The sequence below is a fragment of the Orbicella faveolata genome, unplaced genomic scaffold, assembly GCF_042242905.1.
Source record: "Orbicella faveolata isolate gen_17 unplaced genomic scaffold, um_ofav_v1 contig_13, whole genome shotgun sequence".
In the NCBI taxonomy this organism is placed as follows: Eukaryota; Metazoa; Cnidaria; class Anthozoa; order Scleractinia; family Merulinidae; genus Orbicella; species Orbicella faveolata.
The window spans coordinates 17,392,501-17,406,301 of record NW_028301540.1 but is presented as its reverse complement, the minus strand read 5'-3'; the positions used below and the strand labels follow the sequence as shown (position 1 = coordinate 17,406,301).

The 13,801-nt window shown below is 39.3% G+C and overlaps 2 protein-coding genes across 2 annotated transcripts in view; one reads left to right on the top strand and one right to left on the bottom strand.

Moving 5' to 3' along the window:
* On the bottom strand, positions 1 to 6,313 carry LOC110054724 (DAZ-associated protein 2-like). The gene is made up of 4 exons (XM_020761115.2): positions 6,197 to 6,313; positions 2,720 to 2,904; positions 1,152 to 1,325; positions 1 to 771 (listed from the first exon to the last, which is right to left on the bottom strand). The coding sequence occupies exons 1-4, from the start codon at positions 6,213 to 6,215 to the stop codon at positions 643 to 645; spliced, it is 507 nt and encodes a 168-aa protein (XP_020616774.1). The 5' UTR covers positions 6,216 to 6,313; the 3' UTR covers positions 1 to 642.
* Positions 6,314 to 6,492: 179 nt separating this feature from the next.
* LOC149115397 (uncharacterized) overlaps positions 6,493 to 13,801 on the top strand; it is a 31,265-nt gene continuing 23,956 nt past the window's right edge. The window contains exons 1-2 of the mRNA XM_089284890.1: positions 6,493 to 6,655; positions 11,571 to 11,641. The gene's annotated coding sequence lies outside the window, so the exon portion shown is untranslated. The remainder of the gene's footprint in view (positions 6,656 to 11,570; positions 11,642 to 13,801) is intronic.

Genomic DNA, 13,801 nt, shown 5'->3' with positions numbered 1-13,801 from the left:
TTATGACCTTAACAGCTGCTTTATTCATTGGATGATAAACAGAAAGACACAGACATAATAAGACAAACAGGACATCAATTATTTACAGTGGTAAATTTATAAGTTATAGATCCTACAGATCCTCTAGATCCTACTCTTTCTCTGCTGATTTCCTTGCTTTGACTAATTGCACACAGGCCTCTTCACATTTATGAAACTTACCACATTTCAAAAGTATTATTGTGTACACTATTAGTATTCTTTTCTTGTGCCTGATTTGCTGAACACAAGAACTGACAGTGTACAACACGTCGATGATTGTGAGTAATTCAGAGTACTGGGTAATTCAGAGAGTACTTAAAACCAGGCCAGTCACAATCTCCCTGGAGAAACTGGACACCTGAACATCAGTAATGTAACAGAAGCTAGGCTGTCGACTGTGCTAACCACAAGCCCTGCGAGTTACTGCAGAATGTTGTTGATTATTTCAAAAAAAAAAAAACACAATGACATGGAAAGTAACTTCTTTGTAGGAAACAAATTCTCCAGAAAACAATACAATTTTTAAATCACGCCACATAGAGTTTTGTAGCAGCTACATTAACCTGATTCATTAAATTCTAAATACTTAGAGCTAATTACAAGAGAAATCCTTGGAGAGCTTTACCAGAAGGTATATCCCCCACCACTACCACCACTGAACCAACCAGCTTGCCTCTGCTGTAAATTAGCAGGTTGACCCTGAGATGCCATTACTTGAGCTGCATTGGGAGCGTATCCTGGGGGAGGAGGCTGTAAAAATATCACAACAATTTTGTTACAATTTTAACCAAGTCAAGTTATATCTACTTGCCCAAAGAGCTCAGCTCTAGTCTGAAAAGTTCCAGAAGTCCAAGCAGTTGCTTTTGCCATGTTTGTGTTTTGTTTTCTCAGTTTCCCCTTTCAACTGATTTTGCAAGATTACCCTTTCAGTATCCAAAAAACGTACCAGCCCATACATATGCAATCCTAAATACAAGGATTTGCCTTGGGTACCTTTGGTAGAAAGGTAGTCCATTTGTTAGGCTTGCCCCAACAATTCTCCAGTTTCTGTACTATCGGTGGTGGGCTCCCCTTACGATGAAAATTCAAACTAAAAGAACAAAATTAAAATATGGTATCTTTGGTCTTACCGGAACGTTAATTGTTGCTCCAGCTCCAAATCTGGCACCAGGATCAAATGAACCATGGACTAGTGGTTGTGGGGGACCCTGTGCAGGATACTGGCCCACAGGGTACTGTTGTCTGGGGTAGTGTCCTCCAGGAGCCATACCGGGGTAATGCTGCATGTTTGGAACTTGTTGTGGCTTCATATAAAAGAAAACATTGCACTTCATTTTTTGTGAACAAAGTACTGTTAATGATATGATTTAGCACCCTCCTATTTGTAATAAGCAACTCCTTAGTAAATGCCGCCAAATTTGAAGGTATCTTTACTATTTAAGCACCTCTATTGTTATAACCGCCTGCTACACTAACACTTGTACTTTACAATGTACTCGTAACTCCGAAATTAGTCTCGCGCAAAGAAAAAACTCCAGCAGTAAGTATCCTGTTTCCAATAAGTGCCCACATTTAAGCTAAAAACATTTAATATGCACCCCAAGGGCTAAACTGAATTTTTAATACATGCAAGTTCATATATCTTGGTAGACAATTCAGTGAGTAGTATTGTGGTTATGCTGCTGCATATTCTGCAACATCCCATGGGTTGTATTTCATGGCAGTTTCTCTGAGTTCATCAAAGCCTCTAGGTTTTTCCCACCAAAAGCCCAGACAGCAGAATTTATGCCATTTTCTATTGGCTACCCATAAGCAAGAAACAAAAGGAGGAATCTCAACCAGATACTGGTAAGGGTAACATTGAAATCTCTTCCACTTATTTTCCTCACTTATAACAGCTGCATGAAGTGCTTTTTACCTTGCACATCTTATTTCCAAACAGAAATGTTACTTTCTAGGTGTTTTCCTCATAAGAGAAATTCTAAGCTCTGTTGTTTAAGGAAGTTTACATCAATGTCTGCAAAGTTGGCCAGGGATCCTTGTGTCTCAATACAAAGATCCTGCCTCAGTATGAGCTGGCCAGGTTGTCATTTACATTGTCATCAGTAAGAACAATGATTTTACTGTACACACTTAACAGATGAGCCAAGATCTCAACAAAATGAGCTAGCCTGACTTATAATAATATAAAATTATGCCGTAAAACACTTATCATGTAGGTGCCTGCTTTTTCAATGGACTACCTAAAGATAACTTTCTGGATTTTTTAGTAAGTATTTTAGAAATGGAGAGACGTTGAATATCTTTCTATTTACAAAGGGTCTAATCTTTCTCTGGTGTATTTTACATTGCACTCTGATCTAACTATTGCCTAGTTATGAACCAGCCACATTTTCTGAGTCAAAGTATGAGATGCTTGTCCCGTGGATTTTCATAACTTCTATAGATGACTTGACAATTTGACGTGACCTCATTACCTGAGATCTTTGGAAGATGTTCTAGATGAAGAGTTCTAATCTTCAAATCAGTGGATCGATAACCTCATTGCCAAGTGTTCTCTTACATTCAAAATCAGAAGAATTTAAGACAAAGTAAGCACAATTCACATTGAGTGACCTCTATGGAAATAAGAGAATTAATTTTTAATCAAGATGTTTACATTCTCCTACATTCTCCTATAACTTTGCTGGTAACTTACATTGTACATGCCACTGGGTGCAGCTTGTGGTGGTGCCTCACTGTATGGTGGAGGAGGGACCCCATACAGTTGTCCTGGAGCACCATACTGTCCTGGTGGCTGGTATTGCATCTGCTGTGGCTGAGTCGGATAAGCTGGTGATGGCTGCTGTGTTGGGTATTGCCCCACTTGCTTTGGGTAGGAACCTGGGTAATGATTCATGCAGTTACCATTAAACTTGAACTTGTTTCTAAATGGTGTCAAACGTGTGGAGACAGATTCTTGTAAATAATTTCTGTGGACTATTTACAACATTTGATTGGCGTAAATTGGGGTAATACCACTGAGGCCTTCAAACTCTGACGACATTTACTGGTAAGATAAAATCCCTTCATTTTACTCCCCTGTTTAAGGTGTCCTACTACAGCCTTGAGGACCTTGAGGGAGTAACACAACCTATCCTGCAAGCAGTTGGTGTCTCCTATGCCACAATTGGCCCACAATATCTCTTTTGTGAGCACAGTGACCTATCTTTTTTACGGTATTTTTTTTGGAACAGTGATAACGGAAATCTCTTGTTGCTGCATATCTGCATGTGCTCATGTGTGCACTAATTATGCATAAAATTATATGCAGTAGGGATGCACAATGCACTTCAGAGGAACCACCTTACATACGTTTCCAGGCAGTTTGAAGCTACCGCTACAGATATGGCAAGATGCTTTAATTATGCAATTCAAGTGCATTTCGTCTTAGGATCACTTGCCTCAATTTGGTAATGCAACTAATAGTGATGTCAGGCAGACAATTGAAGTGCATGTGACTGGGACTTGATAGACCTATAGTAAGCTACCTTAAGGATGTTCGTGCTAATTGTTTCTGCGTATCCTTACTGCATATGCAAATTCACACGCCATGTCATGCATTAAGCGTGTGAGCTGAGTACTAAAATGAACAATGATAGGGCTGATGGCCATTGTTCTAGCTTTGCTTGGATTTAACGATCTTGGACATTTGGTGACCCCTACTTTTCTTTCCAGAAACAGATTTTATTTACAATTATCTCCACGTTGTCCAAAAATGAACAAAAAATCAATGTTGGAAGTTATGGGACATCGAATCCTGCCACCTTGCGCCTGCAAGGCATGTGAAACTATGGTTGCTAAATGCGAACTTGTTCTTTAAGGAACCTCACCAGTTGACTAAATTCACTTAATAGGTCCACTTAAACAATATTTGGCAGAGAACATTTCCCTTCAAAGATCTAATTGCAATATTTTGGGGCTTACAGGCACTGTGGCCTTATTCGCTAACAAAGTGTGATTTTTTCAGATTTAGGGTGTTCTTCTGGGCATGTTCCCTCCAAAACGAAGTCAGTGACCTCCCATTTTTTTTTATTTCTGACATAACTAACTCATCATCTTACAGTGGTAAAAGTCTCAGAAAAAAATCAATGTTGAAAAATATTTAGGTGAACGTCCTTAAGTGAAAACTAGGATTGGCAAGGCATGAGCAGCATTCAATAAACTGAAAAAGGTATGGAACTCCAGATAAATTGGCACATCCACCAAGGTATGTTTGTTTAACTCAAACGTTAAGCGGGTATTGTTTTATGGAGCAGAAACGCGGCAGACAACCAAGACATCTACGAAGAGGATCCAGAGCTTCATCAATAAGTGCTTATGTAGAATCCTAAGAATACACTGGCCAGAAAACCTATGGGCAAGGGAGATGGAGATGGCTTGGCCATACGCTATGCACACCATCTAGTAGCATTGGCTATCAAGCCCTGAACTGCAACCCCCAAGGTCAAAGAGAGAGAGGGAGACCACAGAACACCTGGTAATTGGAGATGGAAAAGGAAATCAAAAGGACTGGACACACTTGGAAAAAACTTGTCTACGAAAGGATAGCTCAGGACTGAGAAGAATGGTGGAATATTGTTGGTAACCTATGCTTCAGAAGGAGCACTGGGCCAAAGTAAGTAAGTAAACCACCTTACGGCGGCTCAAAACAGTTTCCAACACTTTCCAAGACTTAAATTTTGATGAGTCATTATAATAACTGTTTATCAGTTTATAATGCAAATATCATGATACCAAAAAGCTGCCCAATTATTGGTAAACACATTGTTGTCATTTTCGCGACACAACAGGTTACCATAGCAATAGTCTGACCAGCTTAAAACACCTTTTAATTCTAGCTTCAACTACTAATAACTAAAAAACGAGCTCAGTGACCCCACTTTTTGTTCTTGAATTTTGATTAGCAGGATAAGCTGCAACTTTTGGCAAAATTAAAAAAATTCTGCACATGGGGTTCAGGGCCACTCTAAATTTTAGAAAATTTAAAGTGTCGGAAACTGTTACTCCTACTTTTTATTTTACCAACTGGAAGTAGCAAGTCTATTCAACTTGTGATTAGTTTCTGGTTGTGTGCAAAGCTATTTAGATAGTACAGTCAAACCCCTTTTAAGCGGCCACCTATTAAACGGCCACCCCTATTAGGTGGCCAGTAATCAAAGTCCTGATGAGGGCTTTCCTTTTGTTTTTACCTCTATTAAGTGACCAACCCCCTTTAAGTGGCCACTATCCATTTCCCCGAGGGTGGCTGTTTAATAGGGGTTGAGCTGTATTTTCACCAACCCTGAGGTGAGCTACCACAGATGCTGCTGGTGTCATTGTGACAGTTTTTTTCATTGAAAATAAAGCAATCACCAGTTGCTATGTAGTATGAAGACAAATATGCGTGCTTTTGTGTGTGTAAAGGCAAATTCTAAGAAAATCTGGGAATATTTATCATTCTCTTTTAGAAAAAAATTCTTATGTCAACATTTTTTTTCCAAAATAATCAAGGCTAATTTTCACTCAAAAAGGAGTGGCTACCTCCAGTTTTATTTCTAGATTTCAATAGCCCTTGATGAGATCTTCTTTTTACACCTAGTCCTAATTCGGGAAAAGACCGTTGTATTTACAGAGTAGCAGACATTGTCCTTGAGGTTAGACAGTGTGTATTAGGTTGGAACGCTGTGTTAGCTATAGGGGATGGAAATCTAGGTCATGCATATTGTTTAAGACTAAGATATCATTAAAAAGACCCAGCAGAGATGAAGATCTGTTGAATTTCATCTATTAAAACCAATTAATGACAATCAATAACTTATCATTCATTAATGATTAAGCTTACACTTAGCAGCTTCGTCAGGAATGAAAAAAACACTATATCTGATACAAATTTGCTTAAAACATGCATTACAGAACTTCTCTTGAGGCTGAGTATTCACTCGTTATTCCCTTCAATTCATCTCTGTTCCTTTCCTGTTAGAATTTCGTTTGATAAACGACGAAAACTTTCAAAATGGCGTCTAACGTAGCTCGAGCAGCTCCAACGAAACAGGAAAAAGTAAACAGGATTTTTTTTCTTTACATAGAACACAATACATATAAATCGTGCTACTTTAAATAGAATCAACCTTCACTGTACATTTTTCTGTCTAACCTGGTGGAGCCTTGGACATTGTGCTTTTTAACTTTGCAGATTGGCAACGATGAAACAATCAAAACCTCTCAAACCTGTAGTCAAACCTTAGTCGAACCAAAGGCCTAAAAACTGAGAGAGGACTGGGTGAGCTCTGCTTTGGACCCCCCGCAGAGGTCCCCAAACAAATCCTTGTTTTGAATCCGGGATATTTTGCTCAACCTCAGCTGGGTTTGGCCACATGTTTTGGAAAGACGGGAAGCTCAGTAGTAAACACTTTGGAAGAGAACGAAAATTCATTATCCTTCAACCGTAAGCCTTTCTTCCAAATAGTGTCCTTGAACAAGGCAGCGGAAGGCTTAACATCAGTGGACTTGTGCAAAAAATCTCAAATGACATCGTGCAACTGACTGTGGGCTTTTTTACGCCTTGTGTGGTGCGCTGGCATTTTACTATTTTAGGAATTTTACTATTCTCAAGGTGAGCATGTCTATCATTTATTTATTTATTTATTTGTTTAAGAAAAAACTACGTTTCTCGGTCTTTGTACGCTCGTGGGCTGTGCGTTTGAATCCGGTGGATGATTTCTCGGCTAATCTTCAGAATACCTGACCACTTAATTTGCATCTTCAGATACACTGTAGTTGCTCGTGCAGTCTGTAGCTGCTCGTGCAGTCTGTAGCTGCTCGTGCAGTCTGTAGCTGCTCCCATGTTTCAATGTGAAAGTGAGTGGTAGGGAGGGGAAAGCAGTCACTGCAACAGAGGAGAAATACCTTGAAAATTAGGTAATTTCAAGAGCCCCGGGCTACTCCCTTGAAAGAAGAATTAAAAAGATGGGTGTCTGGAGGGGGCAAGTGATGGCAACTGTTGATTTGTGCACTGACGCCTTGTATGTCTCTTTGCGAGTTAATCCGATCCTAGGATTGTATTACCATTAGCTAGGTGTGCCCTTGGAAGATTTCTACGAGTATTGTACAATTTTCAAAGGGTAGCAATCCCTAAGACAAGTGTTAAGTGTGTGTGTGTTAAATACCTTTGGGAGACAATATGAAAGAGCAACATCAGTGTTAGGAAACAATCAACGTTTTAGTACATTTTTGATCAACCTCTGTATTGAGCGACCCAAAGTTTTGGCATTTTTTTTTTAAATAACGTAGTTAAACCACTTTTCACTCTAAATAATTCTTTTAATCTGAAAAATGAGCATAGTAAAAGCAATAGAGAAAAACAGGAACATTTTTTACAGTATATTGTGCATTTTGTTAATCCAAATATGTAAATATTAACTTTTGACGTCATCCTCATCGCCAACTCAGTGTGAAAAATTCCAGTATGTCTCTGTCCAGGAAAACATTCAAGACTTAACCGGTTGCAGAGGGCATCAAAAGAATTCTTTTCGTTGACTTGTGGAGGGAGCTCTTTCACGAGGGCAGCAGTCATCGTCACCTGAAACACACTTTGTTTTGGTGGTGGCTGTTCTTCATGTTGTTCCTGCTCTTTGATACAATATTCGACGAAGTTGGATCCAGTAATGTGAAGTTTACCAATCGAGTCATTCAGTCTCACATCTATGAAGTCTGTAGGTAATTGCTCACCATGTTTCTTAAAACCAGCCTGGCACGAAGCCGTAACATTTGATATATCCGGGACTTCCTTTTCAAGCAATTGCTGAAAAGTGAGGGATGTTGGTATGTTGCATAGGAGATTTGGTGGTTGATCCTTTTTCCCACATTGTGACAGTCTTAATTTTACAATAACATCAACCAACTTTTCCACCATATTGATTTTGGGTTCATGTCTTGTTGTTTCCAGGCTCCACAGCAATGATGCTGGGGTACCAGGCCTCCTATTCAGCAACTGGCAATTTTTTTAACTCAGGTTTTTTTTAATCTGACCGACTGACCCAATATAAAGAAATGCATTCAACGCTAAACGAAAAAAAAAAGCGATGCCTTAAGACGCCCTAAAAGGTTTTTAGTTATACTATATAAAAGTCTTTTTTCAATAGCTGTCCAAGATATTTAAGTTTACTCTGCACTCTACAACCCATAGTCAACTTAAGGCCTGCATTCTTTTTCATATTTAGCTGCTAAATTATGGAACTCTCTTCCGGACCTGCTCAGAACTTCTACTTTTATGGACTTTAAGCGAAAAATATTACAGTTTGACTCTTATCAGTAGCATTGCAACTTGTATCTAGTTTTATTATGTACATAGTTTAGCACATTTATAATTTTTTAGTATATATATTGTTAACAACTGCATTGCAAAAATGGAGGTTGGGTGCCTGAGACATCCAGGAGCTTCCACTATTGGCAGCCAGCTCCTAGATGAAGACTGCTACCTTGACTGGCAAATCCTGGCAACCCAGCCATGAGCCCCCACGCAGTAAGAGGAACAGGCACCCGTCACACTGTTGAAACAGTGGAAAGAGGGAGGGAAAGGGGTAGGTGGGGAACTGCCCTGGTGATGAGCTGCCACACTACAAAAAACGTCAGAAAACGCCTCCTGTATGTACACCAGGCTACGATCCATGAGCATGTAGAATTGCGACACATGCGCATCTGTGTCAACAGCGCTGACTACCAGGGGAACGCAAGCGCTCTTTGTTATTAAGTCTGGTAAATTGCATTTATCTGCCTTATAAGTATAGTATTTTGTGTTCTCGATGATATTAGCTAATTTTGGCCACCTAAAAAAATGTGTGTTTGTATGTATGTATGTATGAATGTTGCATCACATTTTATACATTTAAAGGTAACTAATATTACTGTAACTATATTTGTCAGCTAATGCTAAATGGTATACAGTCCAGAGCATTTCTGCTTTTGGAAATGTTTTGGTCTGCAGACCAAAACAAACAGTCTAATCAGGGTGTGAATTTGGAGTCACGTGATGTGAGGCCTATATTATGTTGCCATTATCTGACTGTGTAACTGTGGAGCAAGTGAAAACGAAGCTATTCTCATCAGTATTGAACTGTAACAATCCAACAGGCCTATTTACGTTTATTACTGGCTGGGATTAAATGCTTGCAGAAAGACACACGTAGCTTTGACATCTCCTAGTAGAAGTTGCGACGAAACTTGCATTTCTCTTCTGGTGGCAGCGCGTGTTATCAGTTCATAGCAGCTCGAGTTGTCTCATTTGCAATTATATAAAGCAAACCTTTGTGAAGACTGTACTGTGATCACAGCAATCCATATTCATTTTATTACTGGCCAAGATCAAAAGCTTGCAGATGGGACAGAAATGTCTTTGAATATCCTTTAGCCAGGAATGAGTTTGAATTAGTGCTAATGTATTTTCATTTCATTTCATTTTCATTTTATTTATTTATTCCATTCTAAAATTACAAAGATAAATATAAAGTAGACAAGTAAGAGGAGAAATGGAAAAGGGCAAAAATCTAGCAAGCTAATTAGATGCCCTTGTTTAATTGACAATAATAATTAGGGTAAAAAAGTTAACTTAACATAGGGGAGGAAGAGGTATGAATTAATTAATACTGAGCAAAATAATACTGGAAGAGTGCTTTTTTAAAACGTTTTCTAGTCGCTAAGTTACGTATAGATAAAGGAAGGTCATTCCAATAGTAACATCCAATAACAGTGGGACAAAATTTCCTTATATTTATTCTGGAGAAACCGGGATTTAAGTGTTGTAGGAATGCACTTCAAGTAACATAGTTATGTTGCTCAGATACCAGAGATGAGGTGTAATTAGACAGTTTTTCATCAATCAAGTGGTCATAAAATAGCTGGCAGGTATATAATTTAACAATGTCAGGAAGCTTAATAAGACCAAGGTTTACATAATGGGGAGTAATATGTTCACGAAGTGGCACATTGTTGATAATTCTAATAACTTTGTTTTGTAGTCTCACCAATTGTGACAATGGAGCCTCGTAATTATTACCCCACAGTACGCAACCATAAGTTAAATAGGGATATATAAGTGCATAATAAATACTTGTTAGGGATTGGGATGTCACATAGGGTTTTAGTTTTGCAATAACATTTACACTTTTCCTAATTCTATTACTTATATAATCGATATGGTCGTGCCAAGACAGTGAGCAATCAATAATGAGTCCTAAATATTTAACACTGGAAGACTGTTCTAGGTACCGGTCTGCTAGTTTAAGAGGGATATGTAAATTATAATTTCTTTTTTGTCGTGGTTGAAAAACCAGGTATTTTGTCTTACTTAAATTCAAGGTTAATCTGTTTGAGCACAACCATTCATAAATAGCAGGCAATTCAGAGTTTATTCTATGTAAAAGTACGTCTAAATCTTTACCAGTCGCAGTTAAAGAAGTGTCATCAGCAAATAGTGTTACGGAGAAGTAGTTGGTTGATTTAACAATATCATTAATATAAATTAGAAAAAGAAAAGGACCTAAAATCGACCCTTGCGGTACACCTGAGCTTATTAAAAGAGAACTACACTCGATACCATTAACAAATACCTTTTGTTTCCTGTTGCTCAAGTAAGACTTAAACCACTGATTTTCAATGCTTCAAATACCATATGAGTCAAGTTTGGATAACAGAGTAGAGTGATTGACCGTGTCAAATGCTGTACTTGAATCAATGTATTATTCTTGTGGTTGTGCTACAGCATAGCTAATACTTTCGGTTCAGTTGATGTGGTTGATTTAGGTATTGATAGGTTAAGTAAAGTGCCCTTGTGTGAAGGTTGCTTTAATTCCAACTTAAGAATTGCAACAATCAATCTAGCAATTTTGCACCCAAGCTCATACGTGATCATTTCAAATAAATGGCGAAAAATCATGATCGGTCATGTTACAGCTACGCAACTGTCAAATAAATTGTACATGCTACCTGTGGATTTCAAAATTATGATAGGAAACAGGTAGAGGAGAGTACATCTAGGTTTTTAGTACTCGTAGATAAACAGCTTACAAATGCAGGTGGCATATTTCTCTGTGCATTTCTCCATCTTGAGCAGCTGAATCATTGCATGGGATTATTTTGTCTTCACCACTGGGTAGATGTCCTATGTGGCAAAACAAAACATTAGCAGATGTAGAGCTGTTGCTAGTGAAAAATCAAAGTTTTGCAGTACTGCTCTCTCGATTTCTTGAAATAATCATTCACAACTCACTGCTTACTAGAATGAAATGCAGGAGGCAGCATGGCTTAAAACTTACCTTAACTGGAGTCGCTATTACCGCCACACTCTCTTTTGTTTCTTTATGAATTTGCTGGGCTGAAGTTAAAGAGAGAAATAAGTCTACACATCTATTTTGCAGGCTAACCCAGGCCAGTTTCAGTGACTTGGGATCCATAAATCACTAATATAATTTATAACTAGCCGCATTCACCTCAATCCTTTCTATGCTGAGCCCTGTGTTCTCCATTCTCTTTAGGGTAGCTTGGATCCTTTGTTGCACCCTGTCAGTATCATCAGTGTCACTCACAATCAGCTTCCAAGTGCAAGGTATAACTGCACCCCCTCCTTCCCTATTATGCATAGCCCATTTCTGTGATGTTGGAGGCTTCTTGCTAGCGGTCGGATTTCCCACGATGCTGTGAAATTACAAAGGGAACCATGTTCTGATCAGCCAGATTACAATCATATTGCTCATAACATGCTACATTATTTTGATCACCATATAACTGTACAAACTACCAATACAAAAATCGATAAAAAGCTATATTACCCTTCCACTGTCTGTACTCTGCCATTCTTCAATAGTTCTGTGAAGGTCTCACTGAGAAAATACTGAACTTGTGCGATCGGTTTACCAACCACGTCACACACTTTGTAACTCTTTTTCAATGATCTACAGGACATGGTTTGATCCTCATAAAAGTCTCCCAGATCATCTGGAACCAGGCAAAGGATTTCATTTGGGTCTTTCCCTCCATGTTCTATTTCTGTACGGACATAGGCACCAACAGGCAATTGGATTTCATATTCGATGGTCTGGAAGGGGGGGTCCTGATCCCGCAGTCCTGTTCCTTTTTCACGAGAATCCTGCGTCCTGCACGTTTTTCATCAGTATCCCGAATCCCAGTTTTTCTTTCCCAGAATGAAAAACAATACATTAAAAAGCCTAATTTGTACAATAGCTATTAAATGTAAGATGTAGATTGGTCCTTTCAATTGATATTTTTGAATTTACGCATGTTTTTAAGGCTTCTGCAAAAAAGAAATAGCTTTTTGTACCTCAGTATGATGAAATAGCGCAATATGACAGTGTGATCTGTCATCCTGTATGTGTGCACACTGTCTTTGATAGGAAGTTTACAGGAACAGCCTCGACTGCATCTTCTTCGTGGCTGGAACTGTCTTGTTCTTTGCTGGAGTTGGACTCATACTCTCACAGCCGGTCACCTATATCATCAGCTGAACTGGGTTCTTTGGTGACTCTTTCGCCAACAGGTAGCTCTTTCCTATACATGTTTAGAGGAAGAGTCCCTGCTACATGCTTGGTGCTGTTCTGATGAACTGAGAGCTGTCTGATGGCTTTGCCATGCTTGCTGGCCCACTGGCGCATGTAATCCTGGTCCTGCTTAGTCATAGCAAGTACAGGAAGACGCTTTATCTTTGGGATATCTGTTAGGGGTACCTTTGTCTTGGGAACCGGATAGTACGAGCTAGCATGAGTGAAGCAGTAGGCCGACCACTTTGTTGCTTGTTTCAGAGACTCTCATGTTGTTGCCAAAGTCCCTGGCATATTCCAGTAGAGTACAAGTCGGGTGCTTGAAGTGGCTGACAGCATGTACATTTTCAACCTGAATTGTGAGGCAAACCTCTGGCTTAATGGAGAATCTTGGACTCAATATGTCAGTGTTTTTATCTAGCCTCTCGAGACAGACTGCGGGATACAACTGTTTTGGCAGCAATAGTTCCCTGTGGACCATTGGTTTTGCTTGGTATACTGTTTCTTTATTTCATGTTTTCAACAGTTCCATTGTAGTAAGAAGAAACTGCCTTGACCATCTGGTGTGCTTCCTTGAGTGTACAATTCTTGTGTTGTTGGTACTTGTGATGCACTGAGAATGCACGGTACATCTTTCCGAGGTTCTCCAAAAACTCAATAGTTCCTTTGAGATTTGTTACTAGCTTAATTGTACCGATTTGGCCATCAGTTACAAATATGCCAGCTCCTTCGGTGCAGATGCCCACTGGTTGGCCAAATATGGAATGACTTCCAGAGCCACTTTTGTTGCTCTCCTCCCCGGTCCCAACGATTACTTTCACTGCACCCCCACTTTGTAGTATTTTAAGCTGTCTGCTGTCTTGGTCTGTAAAGGCTATGCTTCCATCTTGGAGTGCAGAGATAGAATGTATGCAAACAATGGGAGGGGATCACTCTGAAGAACAACAACTCTCCAAGGTTTTCTGGGCCATGCTGAACTGCCAAAAACCCTTGGTGTCTCCAAGGAAGAGTTAATTTTGACTCCTAAGGCACATACTTTGAACATGCTGGCATCTTTCTGGATATGAAAGCAATGGTGTTACTGATCCGCTCAAGACATGACCATTTGAAGAAACTGTGATAGTGTACACCTCTTTCGTCATGTCTGAGGCATGGACTATCATACCGTCAGTAAGCTTGGAGATACTGGATGGCCTCAAATCTTTTTCCAA

Excerpts from the sequence above, each read along its gene's own strand:
- LOC110054724 (XM_020761115.2), bottom strand. Across the intron at positions 1,326-2,719 it reads CACCCAGTGGCATGTACAAT|CCACAACAAGTTCCAAACAT; the intron begins GTAAGTTACCAG and ends TTTTATATGAAG. Across the intron at positions 772-1,151 it reads GAGCAACAATTAACGTTCCG|CCTCCTCCCCCAGGATACGC; the intron begins GTAAGACCAAAG and ends ATATTTTTACAG.